The sequence below is a fragment of the Rutilus rutilus genome (assembly GCF_951802725.1).
Source record: "Rutilus rutilus genome assembly, chromosome: 3".
NCBI lineage: Eukaryota > Metazoa > Chordata > Actinopteri > Cypriniformes > Leuciscidae > Rutilus > Rutilus rutilus.
The window spans coordinates 27,054,876-27,076,817 of record NC_140211.1 but is presented as its reverse complement, the minus strand read 5'-3'; the positions used below and the strand labels follow the sequence as shown (position 1 = coordinate 27,076,817).

The following is a 21,942-nucleotide window of genomic DNA, read 5'->3' as shown; positions in this document are numbered from 1 at the left end:
TGCAACTTTTAGATGCACCTGGACGTTTCTGAATGGTTAGTGGATACATTTATGTAGTTGTTGTTGTGGAGTTACATTGATTCGTCTAATCGACTTGTATGTACCGTCATGTTTAACTTTACACAAGTTGACACAGTTCCCTGAGGTCTTTATAAGACAGCTGTGCAATTTTTTGGTCAATTAGTGTTCTGTGCTTGTCTGTGCAGCCAACGACAGAACAGTTTGCATGCTTTGCTCAAACTTTTGCCATTGCGTTAGAACTGTTGTCGTTTGTGAAAACCAAATGGCGGCGATGTGGGTGAAAACATGCAGATTAAGGGGCGGTAATATTATAGAAAGATCCCCTTCCTTCGTCAGAAGGGGAGCGAAATCTGATCGGCGTATTTTTTCATTGCCAAAACAAAGTTACTGGGTTGTCACTTTTCACATTTTCTGTGTTTAGATGCACTGGGTTACCCGATTATAGCACTTAAACATGGAAAAAGTCAGATGTTCATGATATGTCCCCTTTAAAGCAATAATTACAACTGTGTGGTTCAGTTAGTTAGCTAGTTAGTAAGTTGTGCTTATGTCTGTTTTCTATGTCTGTATAATAGGCATATTCACACTCATTCTGACACAAACATTGATCCACTGCAAAGTAGTATGTTCTGCAGAGTATGTTACTGAACTTTATAAAAAAGTGTGATGTATGACTTACAACAAAATAACAAACAACAGCTCTTCTTTGTACTATAAACAGCACCACAACAACCTTGAAAATGCTGCTCTGAGTTGTAACATAATATCTATAGGCTTATTACTTGTAAAGCCCTGAATTAATTTTAAAAGGTGGAAAGGACGTTTTTCAAGACATTTTTCCTTTTAACTAGATTTACCTCTTCTGCTACAAGGCTGCCCGTGGCATCTGCAAGCAAATATAGATACACAAACATAGAATTTTGTACTATTTAGAAAGCACCAAAAAAGTCTCTGCTCTTCCAAATAGATCATTATAATGTATAAAACCCAGTTTTGCTGTTTGAGTAACATTATAAAAAATAATAAAAAAAGGTTACAGTACCGGTATATATATAAATGGTAAATGCTTAGGTAAATGATAAATGATCAGTGTCCCACTGATTCCAGTTTCTGAATTTAACATATTTTTATGAATTCAGTCAGAAACAGTACATTTCCTAGAAACCCAAATGTAATAATGAGAGCTCAAAATTACGAGCACATGGAACATTTAGACAGATGAGCCTGCAGCTGTGCCAGCTTGTCTAGAGCCCCTCCTCTCTCTCTCTCTCTCTCTCTCTCTCTCTCTTTCTGCTGTCTGTTATTGGTTTGTGCCTTTGTGACAGCAGCTCCCTTTACTGCTCTCACCTCTTCTGCTGCATCCCTCTATACACAGAGAGCAAGAGGGGGAGAGAGAGAGTGTGTGTGTGTGTGTGTGTGAGAGAGGATTACCTCTTCTGCTGCAGAGCTCCGTGCAGTTGTTCCTGTCTGTCTCTTAGTTGGCTCTGCAGGTGCCGGATCTCTCGTTGATAACTCGCTGCTTTCCCCGCAAAGTCTTCCTCCTGTTCGCGCAGACGCCGACCCAGCGAATATACACTTGCTGACGCCTTCTGCTTGTACACCTAGAGTGGCCGAGAGAGAGATATGAAAACAGTTGCGCTGGAAAGCACAGAGGAACGGTGGAGTACCATTTAAACTAATAAAAAATCAAGGGAAAATAAAATAACTCAAACAACCCTGGAGGAGCCAGAGCCAGAGACTACACAACACGGTAAGACTAGAAAGAGTGCTAATGTGTGTGTGGAGACATGTTCATCTGTCTGGATTAGATCAAGTCTAACCAATGCAGGAAAAGTGACAAACTATTATTACCTGTAAAGAGAGGAGAGCTGAAGAAAAGGGAGGGTATGGGAGCAACGAAGAAGGTCTGAATTTACAGTTTAATACTTGAGGTTGTTAACATTTACGAGGAAATATTTTACCTCCAGCTGGTTACCTTGTGGATGACAAAATGAACCCACATACACACACAATAAAAAAAAAAAAAACAGGTTGAAAGAAATACAGTTACTGGAGATGAATGAAGCAGAGATCTGATGTGCTGGGATATTGCAGTGATATTGAACCGCAGACTTCAGGGCAGATGCATTACGGAGAGGAACAGATGTTGGCCTGTCTGCTGCTAAAACAGATGTGAGCTATTTAGAAAAACAAACATGCACATTTGCGCAGCTCCTGGGGTTTCAAGGGAGAGGCAGCCTGTTGATATAACTCATCTTCACATAGCAAAGGGCAATGAGACAATTACAGCTACATGAGTAAACGTGAGTAGTCAGATATGCTCAGTCCATAAATGCCTCATCATAAATACATGACACCGGGGAGGATATGAGACGGATCTCTGAGAAAACATTTAATTGCAAAGAAAAACCAAGAGAGTCAGACAAATGGATAGAAGGGCAATAAAATGGAAAAAAACAGAGCGACAGATAATTTGATGCTGAGAGTTGTTCTCCTTGGTAACTGTTGTTAGGCACAATTGTGATTTCCTTCAGAGATCATAACCCAGAGGGAGGAATGCAAGAGTGAAAACTAAATAATATCCAGAAAGAAAATGTCCATGCATGTAAACGTGAAAACACATACGCATGCGTTTAGAGAGCTGATTAGCAATGGTAATGTTTTTAATGGACACCCTGTGTTGTTATATCTGTTTTGAGCAGAGAATGAGCATGTGTGGAGACCGTGGGATTGTGTGTGTGTGTGTGTGTGTGTGTGTGTGGAACAGAGGGAGAGATCTGACTGTTCTCTGTGGGGTTTTAGAACACATAGGGTCCCAACCTTTCCCTCACATATGGATCAATAACACTCCACACAAACAAGTCTCAGTCAACAGCTCTTTCAGTGCATGTGTGTGTGAGCATTCAATTACAGCAGTTCTGAGTCTCTCTGGTTCTCTCGCCCCTTTCTCTTCTAGAGATATTAGTGTTGTCTTGATCGTGTTATAGAACATCTGAGATGACACCAGACAAACCACAAAACCAATAAGGAGTACCAGAACTAATATTGCAAACAAGCGTGCCAACATGAAGCGATTTCAGTGACTTCAGTGACTGCACCATTATAAAGATGGTGCTAATGTGATTTCAATTTGTGACATTTTATTTATATGATAGTGACATATTCATTGGGCTTGTAATAGCAAGCTTCTGGCTATACTGCTCTTCATGCCATGCTTGCTTGCTTTTGTAATTCTCTCCAACATGGTAAATCTGTCAGTTGGAACTGTAAGCAGCATCGTCCATTCGTCCATTTGCTGTTTGGATATTTCACTTCTGTTCTAAGTTCTTCTGTCTTTGGAAAGCTTTGTATGCTCTTCTGTACTCTGCTGTCCATAATGGAGCTTTTCCATACAAAACTTTCTCCTAAGAGCTGTTAAGGCATCATAATGATAAGCCAAAACTAGTGTTGTCAAAATGAATTGGCCAGATTCTTTCAGACAGTGGTCAGAATGAGGCTAAACACTATAGGGAATCATTTGGGAAGTTCAATCTGTTAACTGTTAAATCAAACAGGGGTCAGATTCAATTTTTTTTTTGCAATTCTGGGCTCTCTCTCTCTGTATGAATGTGCTTTCAAAAATGATGTCGGAATTATAAATTGACAAAAAAGTTGTCAGGCATAATCATGACCGCCCATTGTTTACATAATCTATTAAAGACTAATAATAATGGTAATATGTATCATATATAGCGCTAGTGTTATGTTGTAATGCTTAATATTTAAAACAACCCAATAAATTAATTTAACATCTTACATTTGGGAATTTAAGACAAATTGTAGGTTATTCTAATTTTTAATAACATTCTTTTCAGGAATTCAAATTATTTTTAAGTTTTTGACTTTGACAATCTTCAGGAAAATGATAACATTCTTAAAAAATGTTTTATGGGAATACAAAATATTCTTAACTTTATACTTTATCCTTAAGTTAGAAAATAATTAGAAAACAGCAGTTAAAAAGAAGATTCTTAAAAATGTTTCATGAATCTGGCCCCAGGTATATTTCTGAATATGAAAAAGATTTATAAGATTTTGGTGTGTAGTTTCTTTTCAGATGACTAAGCTTTTGGGTTGCCTCTATAGCTTGTTTAACTTGGTTTTGGATTTTTCAGCCTTTTCAAAGAAGGTAGTAAATGTTCAAGTGTGAAAGGTACATAATGGGCTAAAGCACTTTAATTAGGCGTGTCCATGTATAGACAACAAAAGTTTAGACATCTGTTTAGTATGACTCAATGAACGACTCCATCGTAACAGTTGGAAAAGTTTTCATTAAGGCTCATGTTCACTGCAATCTCACTGCTGCTTTTCACCTGAATGCTACCCATCAGTCTAATGCTGAAGTGGAAAAGAATTTATTTACAAATTTAGCGCCTCTACTAAATTTGATATAATTCCCTTGCACTTTTCTAATCATACATTACAAATATGAAATAGATTTTTAAACACAAACTATTTTGCCATTCTGTGGTTATTATATATAATGCACAAAATCTATATATTCGAATATAACTGCATAACTGCAAATAATAGAATATAGATATATACTACCGTTAAAAATGTTGGGTAATATTTCAGTAATATGTTTTATTGCTTTTCAAAAAGTCTCTTAAGCTCACCAAGACTGCATTTATTTGATCAAAAATACAGTAAAATTTGTAATATTGTGAAATATTATTACAATTTAAAATACTGTTTTATATTTTAATATATTTTAAAATGTAATTTATTCCTGTGTAATGGCAAAGCAGAATTTTCAGCATTATTACTCCAGTCTTCAGTGTCGCATGATCCTTCAGAAGCATTTGTTGCTCAAGAAACATTTCTTATTATTATCAATGTTGAAAACAGTTGTGCTGCTGAATATTTTTGCAGAAACTGTAATAGCTTCATTCTTTGATGAATAAAAAGTTTAAAATAACATTATTTATTCGATTTTTTTAAACATTATAAATGTCTTAACTGACACTTTTGATCAATTTAATGCATCCTTGCTATTAAAAAAGTATTAATTTCTTTGGTCGTGCATATTATAATCACACACTGTTCTGTACTTGAAACATGGAGATTAATCATATGCTGTAATGAGCATGGAGGCCACTGCAGTAAATCAACTGTTGTAATAAGTTTAGTTCAGCAGCTGATGCGTCACCAATAATGACTTATTAACGTAAAGACTGCTGTGATCGGGGTCTCCGATATGTGGTAGGAGGTTTAGACAGTCCAAGTACCTAAAGTAATCAAACCAAATTTTTCTTTTGAAAGACACATTTTTCAGAGGAAAAAGTGTCAGATTGAGGTCAGTTTACTGAAGAATACAGAGATGAACATGAAGGTTTGCTTTCAAATGAAAGTTGAAAAGACAATAGTAAAACGGTGATGGAACTGGGTAGGTTGCATTTACAATATGTCCTAAGGTCTGAGAATCAGAGAGTATTTTCTACTGAGAAGATCATTTATGTCACCAGTTTCAAAGGCGATGGGAGACCCTGATTAGATCGTAGGAATCCCATAGTGTAGTGAATGATATCTCATGCCCTGTGTCTGAATGTGCATACTTCCCAACCTAATAGTAGGACAAAAAACAGCAGGCCTGGATTTAGACATTTTTTTATGGTGTGGCAAGGCGGTGGCATGAGGCCTGTAAGAAGTGGTAACACCTAAGCAAACAAGCATTCAATCATATTTAATCTATACTATATCATCTATACCAGCGGTCCCCAACCTTTTTTGCGCCACGGACCGGTTTAATATCAGACAATATTTTCACGGACCGGCCTTTAAGGTGTGGCGGATAAATACAACAAAATAAAATGATACGACCGGCATAAAAACTGGAGTATTTTTTAAATATAATAATAAACGTGAATCCAATGTGTAGGCCTACTCGCAACTTTATTAGCAGCGTCCTCGTAACATCGCGCCTAAAGACAACTGAGAAAGCCTGAACACAAACAAAATGCCCCCCAAAAGAAAAAAATCTCCATGTTTTCGGTGCTGACGCATTCATGTAACATGTAAGGGTGGTGCTGCCAATAAAGCACATAAAAGCTGTCACAACGAACCGGCAAAATGAATGATTATGAATATGTAAAATATAGCAGGAGACATTTTAATTGTTTACTAATAAACCAGTTTTTTACGTGTCGGCTGGAAAGATGAAGTTGACGATGCTGACTCGCGATCTTCGCAGTGAACGCGCCAGAGAGAAATGCACATTTCATACGGATTACATAAGCAGAGAACAGTCAGTTTTCTTTCGTTTTGAATTGTTCTGTTTAAAAGTAGACATTTCAAGCTTTCTATATAGGCCTATGTCTCAGGTCTGTGAGGCAAGTAGGCTACCTTATCACTGAGTTTCGGTTAATTTATGAGACGGGAGTCCAGTTCACGCTCTGTGTCGTGATTATCTATTTTCTAATATATTTACTTCTTATTTATTAAATCCAGGCAATTGGGTGATGAAACACTGATTAAAATTAAGATACAATTAATACAAAACAAAATTAAATTTAAAGACAGGCTTTGTGCATTCTGTTTGAGGTCTCTGTGAAAGTTTTAAAGCAGATTTTCCGTAAAGGAGAACTGTCCCGTCTGTAACATTGTTTTTTTTGTGTGAAATAAATGCGACTTATAGTCCAGTGCGACTTAGGCTATATATGTTTTTTCTTCTTCATGGTGCATTTTTTGACTGATGCGACTTATACTCCGGAGTGACTTATAGTCCCGAAAATACGTTAAGTTATTTATTCTTTCTGTGCGGCCCGGTACCAAATGTCCCACGGACCGGTACCGGTCTGCGGCCCGGGGGTTGGAGACCTCTGATCTATACTACATCTTTTCTATAATTAAAAACAAAATATTGTCTCAAGAGGCCGTCTTCGGGGTCCAAGCACCAATGGTCCATGTGGATGATTAGTAATCCAACTGAAACTAATCTTAAAAAAGTATAATTAAATCTTCACTGAAAGTTTGGAATATATGAAACAGGTTACAGCAAAACACGTGTCAAAAAGGGCAACTGACTTTCAAAAGAAATCACTTAATGTTAGTGTTAGATTAAATAAGAAGTTAAAAATACCCCTCTAAAATGTTTCCTGTTGTAAGGCATGTGATCATAATATAAGTTGTGTAAGTGTGGACTAATAATCGAATTTTAAATTTAAATTAATCGCATGTCATAGGATGTCAGGTCAATTTCAAATTAATGTGAAGATGTCATTTGCAGGGCTCCAGACTGCGACCAATTGGTTGCATTTTGTGACCATTTTTCCTGCCGGTGCGACCAAATATTTATTTAGGTCGCCCTGGCGCGACCATAATGTTGCCCCTATGAATGTTGCCGAGCAGCGAATGCAAGCAAAATGAAAGCGGAACGAAAATGCGCTACTCATTTATGCTTCACGGACCATTTAATAGTTCGGACCAATAATAGACAGCGCAGCGCCCCGAAATCGCTGCGAGATCCAGTGAGAAACATTCCGATTCGGCGCAGAGTTCTCTGTTATGAACCATAGATATCTGATCAAACAGCGCTGACGTGGAAACCAGGAGAAACACTTGTAGAAGGCTTTCAGTCCACAAATCAGCAACATTCACCATGGATTTAGGCTAATGTAGTAACTCTAACCATAACTATGGTATTGTGACATAAATAGTCAAACGCTTACAAGTACTACACATCTTATTCCAGCACTTCAAAACTATAATATTACTATAATAGTAAAGTAACTATAACACTTATAATTTTTTTTTACAAAATTTGCATTGGAAACAGTAGGATGCTTATTGGCTATTTTCACTCCCTAATATAATTTTTTTCACTTGTTTTGCTTTTTAATTAATATTAAGACATTATGAATGATAATAATTAAAGTTAATTTCATCTACACCCTAAATTAAGCTTAGTGCTTTATTGTCAGCCCCAGTGCTACCAGATTATTTTTTGTAGAACTCAGTGGCTCCGGTGCTGCTGCCCTCAAATGTTAGTCTGGAGCCCTGTGAACTTAAAATAAACTGCACATTGTAATATCTGTACATTGAGTCTATTTATTATTAAAGAATTTGTCAGTATTACAGTTATTTTGGGGGAAATTTTAATAATTGCATTGCAAGCGGGAAATTGATAGAAAAACATTAGCTTCAAAGATTCCTTATCCTGTGGCTCCCTCTAGTGGGCAATATTAATATCAGAGACTTCATCTTAAGCTCGGGACAAACCAAGCCGGCATTAAAGAACTAGCAGCGATGAAAGCAGACTGTGTTGTCACCTCTCGGTCAAAAAGATGCAGTTGAACACACCAAAAGGACTAAAGGCGAATGTCAACTAGCACGAAAATTGCCAGTCAAATATAGTAGGTTGTATTTTTAAACAGACCGAATATTTTGGATGTGAAGTCTGAAAGGTGAATATGGATTATTTAATTTTTAATAATGAAAATGTGTGTGAAATGTTTTGAATTGAAATATTCACAGCTTAAATATACGGCCATGTTGAATTTCAGCCAATAAAAATGCAAGCCCTAAAAATACCTGCATGGTTAATGCAATGCATTTTTTTTTTAAATCAGATGCTTTTTTGCTTCAAATACATTTGTCATTCATTTTCTTCCATAGATTTGCATGCAGGTATGATGTTCATTCTATTCATCAGGAGTAATTTCTAATTGTTTCATTTACAGTTCATGCTAGTATTGTATATATACAGTACCAGTCAAAAGTTTGGAAACACTACTATTTTTAATGCTTTTGCAAGAAGTCTCTTATGCTCATCAAGCCTGCAGTTAAAAAAAAACAACAAAAAAAAAAAAAACAGTAATATTATGAAATATTATTACAATTTAAAATAATGGTTCTCTTTTTTAATATACTTTAAAATGTAATTTATTTTTGTGATGCAAAGCTGAATTTTCATCAGCAAGTACTCCAGTCTTTTGTGTCTTATGATCCTTCAGAAATCATTCTAATATGATAATTTGATACTCAGTTATTATCAATGATGGAAACAGTTGTGCTGTTTAATATATTTTTTTGGAATACTTTTTTCAGGATTCATTGATGAGTAAAACGTTAACAGCATTTATTCATAAAAACAGCATTTATTCAAAATAAAAACATTTCTAACAATATAAATCGTTACCATCACCTTTTATCAGTTTAACGCATTCTTGTTGAATTAAAGTACTAATTTCTTAAAAAAAAAATAGTTATTGTTCCCAAACTTTTGAACGGTACTGAACGGTAGTGTATATTGTTACAAAAGATTTCTATTCTAAATAAATACAGTTCTTTTTAACTTTTTATTCATCAAATAATCCTGAAAAAAGTACCTCAGGTTATAAAAAAATATTAAGCAGGACAACTGTTTCCAACATTGATCATAAATCAGCATATTAGAATGATTTCTGAAGGATCATAAGACACCAAAGACTGGAGTACTTGCTGATGAAAATTCAGCTTTGCATCACAAAAATAAAATACATTTTAAAGTATATTAAAAAAGAGAACCATTATTTTAAATTGTAATAATATTTCATAAATTTTTTTTGTTTGTTTTTTTTAACTGCAGGCTTGATGAGCATAAGAGACTTCTTTCAAAAGCATTAAAAATAGTAGTGTTTCCAAACTTTTGACTGGTACTGTATATATATATATTTTTTTTTTAACCTTTATTTAACTAGGAAAGTCACATTGAGGTTAAAACCTCTTTTACAAGTGAGACCTAGTCATATATATATATATATATATATATATATTTTTTTGGATCAGTAACATTTTTAATGTTTTTAAAAGAAGTCTCTCATGCTCACCAAAGCTGCATTTATTTGATTTAAAAAAAGAGAAATATTGTTAAATATTATAACAATTTAAAATAACTGTTTGCTATGTGAATATAGTTTGAAATGTAATTTATTCCTGTGATACAAAGATGAATTTTCAGCATCATTTCTCCAGTCTTCAGTGTCACATGATCCTTCAGAAATCATTCTAATATGCTAGTTTGATGCTCAAAAAACATTCATTATTATTATCATCAATGTGTAATTTTCTTTTGATGAATAGAAAGTTCTATTTAATTTATTTGAAATATAATTTTTTTGTAACGTTATAAATGTCTTTACTGTCACTTTCGATCAATTTAATGCATCCTTGCTGAATAAAAGTACTGATTTATTCTATATAATTTATTCTATTCTGATTTATTATATAAGTACTCATATTGAGTGTATAATGTTTGAGTGTATAATGTTACAAAAGCTTTCTATTTCAGATAAATTCTTGTTCTATTGAACTTTCTATTCATTAAAGAATCCTGAAAATTGTCTTTACATAACTGTTTTCAACATTGATAATATTGATAAAAGTTTTGGTAGCACATTTTGAGAGAAATGCGCCCAGCTTGGTAATGCATAACAGGGCTCAAGCACACTAAGTAAATACTTGAACCCCTTGTTTTCAACAACCGAAAAGGGGCGCATATGCTGATGCGGTGGTGACGCGTTCACGTAAGGGTGGCACTGCCAATAAAGCACCTAAAAGCTGTCACAAAGAACCGGCAAAAGTAATGATTATGAATATGTCAAATATAGCAAGGAGACATTTTAATTGTTTATTAATAAACAAGTGTTTTCTGTGTCAGTGTCAGCTGCAAAGATGAAGTTGACGATGCTGACTCGCGATCTTCGCAGTAGTGAACCTCGCACAGTTCTGTTCGGACTGTTGTACTGTTTGGAAGCTCTTGCTTACTGCTCCGCGCTTTGCTCTATCGCTTTTATATTTTTATATTTTATCTCCTTTTATCACATAATTTTAACTTCAGCAAATCAGCTCAGTGCTCAAACGGCAAAGCTTGGATTACTACAAAAAAGCAGAATTCTTTTATCCGACCAGCCTCCCACTGAAAGCCATCAGCTTACATTCCGGGGAAAGGAAAACACAACTGCCTACTTTCAAAAGGATAAGAGAGAAAATGCCTCTTCTGGTTCAAGAATCTACTTGCTGCACAAACTGCCACAGACTTTCACAAGGGATTGCAGTTCTTGAAACAAAGTTACTTGCGGGACACACAACAGAGCTTCGTCATGGACAGCCGGTGAGTCCCATGAATCTAGTGCTCCTCGACAGGCCATACTGAGTGTAGAGAAACAAGCCGTAACTGATCGACATACAAATCGATGGCACAAACAGGGAGCGAGACCCAAAGGCACTTGAGACAGATTGTCACGAGCATCACATATTGCCGCAGTAGCATCCTCTACCCCAGATACGGCTCTGACAAGGATTGCAAACACTGGTTTCCTACCACCACCTATACAACTTGAGAACAGATTTGAAGTATTAATGAATGTAGATGTGGAATCCCCAAACGTGATGAATATGATCAAACAAAGATCGAATCAGCCAGTAGTTAACACTGATGCTAACTGGCGCTCAAGGTCGAGCAGACAGCGGCACTCAACTCAGAGGGCAGCCGAGCACAGGACTCTGATAGTGGGGGACTCCATAATCAGAAATATGAGCAGGGATACAAGTATGTGCTGCAGGGATGGAAATGAACTTTTTTGTCCACCGGCCACTGTGGCTGGTGGATTTCAAAATCTACCAGCCACTCAATGTTTTTACCAGCCACTTTCTTGTTTTTAACCGACAATGTGTAACTGCATGTGAAAATTAATACTACAAGATCTACAATACTTAAGCAGTTTATTTAATCTCAAGTCTCAATGAAATACGGACATTTTCTCTTTCTCTCTTATATATATATATTTCTCTTTTTTACCTGGATGTGGCATTTGAATGATTCGTGGTCTTTTATGGCTTCCAGTTTTAGGTTTTTAGTCCCAACAATGAAACTAGGGCTGGGCGATATGGACCAAAAGTCATATCCCGATTATTTAGGCTGAATATCGATATACGATATATATCCCGATATTTTTTCCGCAAAGTGAGAGCAAATGTTCAGTCAAAGTCAAAGCCAAATATGACGTCACAAGTAGTTTTATTGAAACCGGCTATTTCCACACACACAAGTACTGTCCCCCTTTTCTTAACATAAATTGTAAGAATATGACTAATAGTAAAGACTAGTACTAATAAATAAACATTAGGCCTATGCTAAAGCTATTAAATAGCAGTCCCAAACTAGTTTTTGTTAATACAATGTTGGTATGAGCCACTAGAGTCATTTAAAAATATAAAAAATAACACAAAGAAAAATAAAGTGGCATTTTGGGGTTAATATGGAAACGACAGTTACCATGGTGAATACACAATATTAACAATAACTGTTAATGAACCATGGAAACTGCTCCTGGTGAATAGTATGAAAATCATCCCTGCATTACTTTTATTTTGTGTAATTTACAACGTAACGGCGTTGCATGCTCGTAGTTTATTTTGCACTTTATATACAGTGAGGCGATACACAGCGCGCGCCGCCACATTTGCGCGTGCAATTGAAGAGTGTTCGCTACGAGAACAGGATAACGGCTGACGTGACAGGACAAGAAAGTCCGTTTTTCTGAGGTGAAAGACTTTATTTCAGCGTACACTTATGTCCTCTAAAAGTGTCCGCCGTCTGTGTGAAACAGTACATTTTTATTTACCCGCCACGGTAGCCGGTAGGTGAAGCGAGTTTACCCGCCACAACACAAAATCACCCGCATTTGGCTGGTGGCGGGTGCTAATTTCCATCCCTGATGTGCTGCCTTCCACAAGCAACAACTTCCGATGTAAACAGGGAACTTCAGAACATTCTGATGAAACATAAGACTGCAAATCGACTTATTCATGTGGGGAAGAATGATATTCATAAAGAGCTGTCAGAACTCCTTAAGAAGGATTTCAATGAACTTTTTGAAACACTAAAAAACTGAAAGGTCAGACATTCATCAGTGGACCACTCCCAGCAAAAGGAACAAACAGGTTTTCATGGTTGCTTGGGATTAATGGCTGCAAAAAAACCTGCAATGTAAAAGGAGTGAACTTCATTGACAACTTCAATCTTTTCTGGAGTCAGAGACAACTGTTTCAAACAGGATGGCCACCACCCAAACAAACTTGGTTCAAGAGTGCTAAACGACAATTTCTACTTCTCCCTCCATCATCCTTCTGCAGTTTGTGCCAATCCACTCAATCTGAATGGCACACACACACAGTATGAATGACCACAGGACATCACATAATGATAACACCATGCAGCCACAACAACCTCTGCTCACGGACACAATCTCAGCTGAGTCCTGCCCACAGAGCTCACCACAGACAGACTGAGACATATTAGAACTGCTCCAAGATTCAGCACCCAAGGATGAGTTCCTGGAAAACAGCCAGGAAAACCAGGACAACATATCAGCCTCCGATAACACCAGAGCAACAGACCCTCTCACCAGACACATTGGTGACACAAAAGACACAAAAAGTTAAAAGTGTAATTGATGATATTGCTCCTGTGAAAGTCAGGAAGAAGAGTGGCAGACAATAAGCACCTTGGAGAAACTCAACAGCAGTGCAAAATATGAAAAGACAATGCAGAAAAGCAGAGCGCATGTGGCGGAAGACAAAACTTGTCCATTATAACATCTACAAAGACAGCCTTCATGCTTTCAATATGGAACTAGGCAAAGCTAGACAGACTTTCTTCTCAAATATTATAAACACCAACTTAAACAACACACGCACTCTTTTTGCTACTGTAGAGAGACTGACAAACCCCCCAAGCCAGATTCCCAGTGAAATGCTCTCAGACAGCAAATGTAGTGAGTTTGCTTCCTTCCTCTCTGAGAAAATCAATAATATCAGAAAGGTGATCAGCACATCCTTGAGATGCGCTGGGGTCAGACAGATCAGACCACAACCTGAGAAAGTAGATACTATGGTCTGATTTAGAAGAAATTGATGGCAAAATTTTGGAAGAAACCGTACAGCACCTTAAAACATCAACCTGCACCCTTGACGCACTTCCCACATCTTTTTTCAAAAGTGTGTTAAACTGTTAGAAGCAGATCTCCTAGAAGAGGTAAACTCCTCACTTCTCACTGGGAGTTTTCCAAACTCCCTGAAAACTGCAGTTGTCAAGCCCTTCCTGAAAAAGCAGGAATCAAGCTTTTGTAACATTATACACTCAAACATTATACACTCAATATGAATATTTATTTTAGGTTCAGTGGAGAGCCAACCCTTCTTCATCCGGTGGGTAGTAGGGGTGACCCCGAATAGTCGAAGATTCGATGCTTCGATAGGAGGAGCCTGATTCGACTACCGATCTCACGGTCGAATCTTCGCAGAGGTGTTATGAAACGAGGATCATGCCACTTTGGCTATATGAGGGCGCTCAATGTCTGATTTCACATAGAACAAGCTTTTATGTCAATACGTTAATATTCAGCCTATTATGATAATGCTGTATATAAAAATGTGCAAAGAAAGAAGCTTTTAATAAATATTTTTTAACGTGCGTGAATAAATCTAAACACCCCGTGACAGATTTTGGTTTCACTTTCAATCCGTGACCGACAGAGGAGCGTCTTCGCGGCAAGGATTTAAATCTTTAACAATGTCTGGGATAAGAAAATCTAAAGTGTGGATGTACACCATCAGAAAGGATATTCTCCAAGGCTGAATTTAGCATCAGGAAAACCATGATCGCACTTCTGCCGGCCAACGTTAACACGTTTCAGGCATAGACTGGGTTTCACGTTAGAATGTATTTTATCCGTGCACACAATTTGAAAAGACTCCAACGGACACAGACAGAGTGAAAGACTGGATTTGTTCTCTCGATCAGGTGGGGTACAAGTGATTTCAAAACTTTTCAGCCGGTTCTAATTTGATTTTTGGATGCTGTGAACATTTTTAGCTAAAAAGACTGCCTCTCCAGTTTAGCAATTCTGGCTACTATCGTTATTTTAATAATTTCTTTATTTTTATTTTATTTATTAATCTGTCAGGGTTATCTAATCTAACTATTTGTGGCTTGTGTTTTGAATATATGTTCCCCTGCACTTTAGGCATTTTGCACACATTTGCTCCTCATCTTGTGACTTGATTCTGATTTATTTCGTTTTGTATTTTTATTTATTAGAAAGGTACATTCTGTTCTAATTTAATTTAGTAAATTAATTGTTTATTTTTTCGGTGCATCGATGTTGTGCTGTAGGCTGGCCTGCTCGCACAAGTAATTTAGCTGATTTAATTTGATTTGCATGTGAAATGCAAATCCTGTCTGCAGTGTGGCCTTTCTGGAGTTATTTATGTTATTTCTTAGTTTTATTGATCCAAAATGTTTTTATACATTTTCTTCTATATCTTTGTGTGATTTTCTGTACATCGCGGCTTTGAAACGTTAAAGCCCCACCCCCATACACATGATTCGACTATTAGTCGACTACAGGCAAGACGTGACGATTCTGATTCGACTATGAAAATCCATAGTCGGGGACAGCCCTAGTGGGTAGTATTACTTTTGGTTTGCAGAATTAAGTTTCACAATGTTATTTCACAGAATTAAAAAAAAAAAAATTTGCCACCTAAAAGTAAACGATTTTTTGTGTCATGTCCCACACGCCCCTGCATGTGTATTTCCCTCATATTAAATATAAAATGCATGTGTAGACTGATATTTTTCTAATGTTTGGACTCCTTTATTAAGGGAGTATGGATATATAAACAGACGTTTCAATATATTGGTATTAAATCAGAATGCATTTTCTGAGAATTTATATTTCAAGTTTTGACTGCAAATGTCACGTCCATAACGCTGGAATTGCCCAATTTTAAAGAATTGATCCTCAACTAGTTTTGTGGTGTAGGTCTACGTATTTTATAATGTTAACTTCAAATAATACTAATAGTTATTTAAAGATGTGGTAGCATTGGATCTGGACGGGAAGGATAACTCTGGGAGTTGGAAGGGGCGTGTCGCGATTCTGCCTTCTCACACCACGACACAGGTTTGTGGATCATCTGAGCGTCGCGATTTCGGTTTCATATCGCATATCGTTACAGCCCTAGTGTATATATCCAATCCAATTTATATATATATATATACACACACACACATACATATATATATATATATATATATATATATACACACACACACATACACATATATATATATATATATATATATATATATATATGTATGTGTGTGTATATATATATATATATATATATATATATATATATATATATATATATATATTGACACATACATTAGAGTCAGAATCAGAATGAGCTGAACTTCCAAGTATATTTACACATTGAGAAATTTGTCTTGGTGAAAGAAGCTTCCACAGCACAGACAGAATAACGGCGACATGACACAGCATAAAAATACATGCTTCTTATTGTGCTTGAATGGTTTAATAGCACTTGAATGAATGATAGCGTGATCATACACTGTAGCGCAGCCAAAGAATGACGGAAAAAAATATATTTTTTACTTAACGCGTTAAACTGAAAAAAAAATAACTGCATGCGTGTTTTGCAGTGTTAATCAACGTGTTAATTTTGACAGCCCTAATAGAATGAATAAATATACATACATACATACATACATACATACATACACACAGGTGTCAGGGTTCTACCCTGACAGTCTTGTCTCTGTTTAATGTTTCTTTATTTGTCTTGTGCCTGAGCACATGGCTTTGTCTTTGTTTGTGTTGGCCATTTGCTCCTCTTGTACCACCTCCTTGTTTCCCTTTACCACACCCCCTTGTTTAGTCCTTGTTTCACTAATTGTGCTCACCTGATCCTCATGTGCTCTGATCCCTTTATATTGTGCTCCTTTCCCTCATGTCTTTGCTGGTTCGTTGCGTATGTGAGATTTTTGCTTGTCTACTGATCTTTTTAGACAGTGTTCCTGCCAGTTCTAGTTTTTGCATTTTATTCTTTTGAGTTTGCTGAAGTCTAGTTCTAGCCTTTTGCTCTAGGTTTCTCAAACCTTATTTTTGGGTTCTATTTTGATTCGTTTTTTTTTTCTCTGTTTAGTTCCAGTTTAGGGATGGGCAAATGAAACCTCATGAAGCACTGAGGCTTTCCCTTGATTGTTCCCTTGATTCAAAGCATCATGAGTGTCAAAAACAGCGCCATCTTGTGGCAGGTCAAATTTATAGCAGCCACATACCTGAGTGTGCAGCGCCGTTGTTTTATCTATTAAGCACAAATAAAAGCCTGACAAATGCTAAATGTTCAGTTTTCTGATAATATAATTCACATATTAAAGTGAGGCAATAAATTAAATGTAACGTTCCTGTCCTCCATCCTGATCCACCCTGGCTGCTGCTCCCTAGACCAGGCAGTAAGACAGATACAGCTTCAGTTCCAGCTCAAAGTTTCCAGCCTCTGGTTCCTCAAACTACTGCTGATTTCCAGTGTTGTCATTATCTGGTGCTACTCCATCTCCTCAGTTCTCCTGCCTAGCTTTTCCCGGATAGGATCTCATCTGTCTTCCCTTTCTCCTGTTGACTGCCCTGTCCTACTGTTTGGATCATCCTCACTCCTAACCATCCCTATTGTGCCTTGTCTTGTCAATAAAATTCAATCCCTTGGTCATTCTGCATCTGGGTCCTCTTTCTCCGTAAGACTGCCGTGACAAAGCCTGACAACAGGGCTTGATATTAACTTTTTTGCTCACCAGCCACTGTGGCTATTGGTTTTCCAAAGTTACTAGCCACTCAGCATTTTCACTGGCCACAATTTTGACATCAATACCATGGGGAAAAACTGCCATATAGATATTTTTAATAATATCTCATAATTTGGCAACAGGTATATTAGGCTGCTGTCACTTTAATGCCTAATGCACTGATCCATTATACTGTTACACATGTATTTTCTTGCTCAACTGTTTACTTCACTTCAAACATAACTGACTGTGTTTACATTAATACTCACAAAGACCAGCATTTTGACATTCTTTTGTGTGTTTTCGACTGTTTAGGCAAAAATAACTCAATTTAGAACTGAGAGGCTTTTATGTTCCCGCGCTTTGGGTGTGAGCACAACATCTGTGGGAATGAGTAAAATTATGTGTAATTTGTGCAGTCCCACGCAGAAATTTAAGCCCTGTTACACCAACAATATTCATCCGGAGCAAACGAAACGAGTGCGTGAGGGAAGGTGGGTTTGTGCATCAACTCGCTGTCGGAGAGATCATGAGAGAGCGAGAAAGCGCAGCTGGTATTGTTTATCTATTCTGCCGAAAATGAGCATTGGAAGCATTTCAGTCCCAGCCCCTAGTTTGTCCAGATGTTGCAGGATGTAATGCAGCCCCATGTTGACCGCATCATCTACAGACCTGTTTGCTCGATAAACAAACTGCAGGGGGTCAAGCAAGGGTCCAGTAATGTCCCTCAGGTATGCCAACACCAGTCTTTCACCAGACATTAAGGCAACAGGTCTGTAGTCATTCAGTCCAGTGATTTTGGGTTTATTTGGGATGGGGATGATGGTGGAGTATTTGAAGCAGGAAGGAACTTAGCACAGCTCCAGTGATCTGTGTGAAGATAGGGGCCAAGATAGAGGAACACTGTCTGGGCCTGGTGCTTTCCTTGTCTTGTACCTTATGCATCAGATAAATAAGTGCGCAGCCATCTTTAGAAATTGTTTTTTTAACTTCAGTTGTTGGCATAAATATTCTATGGCATTTATATATATATATTATATATATATATATATGAAGAGTTCAGATGCAAAAGCCTCTAAATGCCATTTGAAATTTTCTTATAGAATCATCATTTTTATCAAGCTTGTATATTTAAGTTCAGCAATTTCACTTAAATGATAATTAATAGGTAATCTTCATTGCCATTTAAGTGAAATTATTGAATTTAAATATACGAGCTTGATAAAAATGATCATTCTAGAAGAAAATTTCAGATGGCATTTAGAGGCTTTTGCATCTGAACTCTTCATATATATTTATATATATATATATATATACACACACTCACCTAAAGGATTATTAGGAACACCTGTTCAATTTCTCATTAATGCAATTATCTAATCAACCAATCACATGGCAGTTGCTTCAATGCATTTAGGGGTGTGGTCCTGGTCAAGTCAATCTCCTGAACTCCAAACTGAATGTCAGAATGGGAAAGAAAGGTGATTTAAGCAATTTTGAGCGTGGCATGGTTGTTGGTGCCAGACGGGCCGGTCTGAGTATTTCACAATCTGCTCAGTTACTGGGATTTTCACGCACAACCATTTCTAGGGTTTACAAAGAATGGTGTGAAAAGGGAAAAACATCCAGTATGCGGCAGTCCTGTGGGCGAAAATGCCTTGTTTGATGCTAGAGGTCAGAGGAGAATGGGCTGACTGATTCAAGCTGATAGAAGAGCAACTTTGACTGAAATAACCACTCGTTACAACCGAGGTATGCAGCAAAGCATTTGTGAAGCCACAACACGCACAACCTTGAGGCGGATGGGCTACAACAGCAGAAGACCCCACCGGGTACCACTCATCTCCACTAAAAATAGGAAAAAGAGGCTACAATTTGCACGAGTTCACCAAAATTGGACAGTTGAAGACTGTAAAAATGTTGCCTGGTCTGATGAGTCTCGATTTCTGTTGAGACATTCAGATGGTAGAGTCAGAATTTGGCGTAAACAGAATGAGAACATGGATCCATCATGCCTTGTTACCACTGTGCAGGCTGGTGGTGGTGGTGTAATGGTGTGGGGGATGTTTTCTTGGCACACTTTAGGCCCCTTAGTGCCAATTGGGCATCGTTTAAATGCCACGGCCTACCTGAGCATTGTTTCTGACCATGTCCATCCCTTTATGACCACCATGTACCCATCCTCTGATGGCTACTTCCAGCAGGATAATGCACCATGTCACAAAGCTCGAATCATTTCAAATTGGTTTCTTGAACATGACAATGAGTTCACTGTACTAAAATGTACACTGTACTTATATTATATTATATTATATTATATATATATATATATATATATATATATATACAGTGAGGAAAATAAGTATTTGAACACCCTGCTATTTTGCAAGTTCTCCCACTTAGAAATCATGGAGGGGTCTGAAATTGTCATCGTAGGTGCATGTCCACTGTGAGAGACATAATCTAAAAAAAAAAATCCAGAAATCACAATGTATGATTTTTTAACTATTTATTTGTATGATATAGCTGCAAATAAGTATTTGAACACCTGAGAAAATCAATGTTAATATTTGGTACAGTAGCCTTTGTTTGCAATTACAGAGGTCAAACGTTTCCTGTAGTTTTTCACCAGGTTTGCACACACTGCAGGAGGGATTTTGGCCCACTCCTCCACACAGATCTTCTCTAGATCAGTCAGGTTTCTGGGCTGTCGCTGAGAAACACGGAGTTTGAGCTCCCTCCAAAGATTCTCTATTGGGTTTAGGTCTGGAGACTGGCTAGGCCACGCCAGAACCTTGATATGCTTCTTACAGAGCCACTCCTTGGTTATCCTGGCTGTGTGCTTCGGGTCATTGTCATGTTGGAAGACCCAGCCTCGACCCATCTTCAATGCTCTAACTGAGGGAAGGAGGTTGTTCCCCAAAATCTCGCAATACATGGCCCCGGTCATCCTCTCCTTAATACAGTGCAGTCACCCTGTCCCATGTGCAGAAAAACACCCCCAAAGCATGATGCTACCACCCCCATGCTTCACAGTAGGGATGGTGTTCTTGGGATGGTACTCATCATTCTTCTTCCTCCAAACACGTTTAGTGGAATTATGACCAAAAAGTTCTATTTTGGTCTCATCTGACCACATGACTTTCTCCCATGACTCCTCTGGATCATCCAAATGGTCATTGGCAAACTTAAGACGGGCCTTGACATGTGCTGGTTTAAGCAGGGGAACCTTCCGTGCCATGCATGATTTCAAACCATGACGTCTTAGTGTATTACCAACAGTAACCTTGGAAACGGTGGTCCCAGCTCTTTTCAGGTCATTGACCAGCTCCTGCCGTGTAGTTCTGGGCTGATTTCTCACCTTTCTTAGGATCATTGAGACCCCATGAGGTGAGATCTTGCATGGAGCCCCAGTCCGAGGGAGATTGACAGTCATGTTTAGCTTCTTCCATTTTCTAATGATTGCTCCAACAGTGGACCTTTTTTCACCAAGCTGCTTGGCAATTTCCCCGTAGCCCTTTCCAGCCTTGTGGAGGTGTACAATTTTGTCTCTAGTGTCTTTGGACAGCTCTTTGGTCTTGGCCATGTTAGTGGTTGGATTCTTACTGATTGTATGGGGTGGACAGGTGTCTTTATGCAGCTAACGACCTCAAACAGGTGCATCTAATTTAGGATAATAAATGGAGTGGAGGTGGACATTTTAAAGGCAGACTAACAGGTCTTTGAGGGTCAGAATTCTAGCTGATAGACAGGTGTTCAAATACTTATTTGCAGCTGTATCATACAAATAAATAGTTAAAAAATCATATATTGTGATTTCTGGATTTTTTTTTTTAGATTATGTCTCTCACAGTGGACATGCACCTACGATGACAATTTCAGACCCCTCCATGATTTCCAAGTGGGAGAACTTGCAAAATAGCAGGGTGTTCAAATACTTATTTTCCTCACTGTATATATATATATATCAATAATACAGTCAAATTCCTAAAAAAGAAATTGGATCGCGGCTTAATGACCATGGGAAAATCTGGGTCCCATGGTCAAACCAGCTTAGAACCACTAACATAAAACATACTTTTTTTAATGGTCACGAAGTTTAGTCAAATGTAATACCTAAACTCTTAAAAATGCAATGCAATAAAATAACCATTTTGGGTGCCCCAAAGAACCTTTCGATCAACAGTTCTAATAAGAATAAATATTTTTTCTTTGTGCGAAGTTCATTTTAATAATCTGAAGAACCTTTT

At 37.4% G+C, this 21,942-nt stretch overlaps 2 protein-coding genes across 2 annotated transcripts in view; one reads left to right on the top strand and one right to left on the bottom strand.

Annotated features, from left to right (window-relative positions):
• The window catches only part of cep89 (centrosomal protein 89), a 116,231-nt gene that overhangs the window by 23,024 nt on the left and 71,265 nt on the right, over positions 1–21,942 (bottom strand). Inside the window, exon 18 of the mRNA XM_084405822.1 lies at positions 1,453–1,622. Coding sequence (XP_084261948.1) covers positions 1,453–1,622 — 170 coding nt within the window. The remainder of the gene's footprint in view (positions 1–1,452; positions 1,623–21,942) is intronic.
• Positions 1,396–21,942, top strand: part of LOC311288010 (E3 ubiquitin-protein ligase RNF182) — a 32,118-nt gene continuing 11,571 nt past the window's right edge. The window contains exon 1 of the mRNA XM_084405212.1: positions 1,396–1,771. The gene's annotated coding sequence lies outside the window, so the exon portion shown is untranslated. The remainder of the gene's footprint in view (positions 1,772–21,942) is intronic.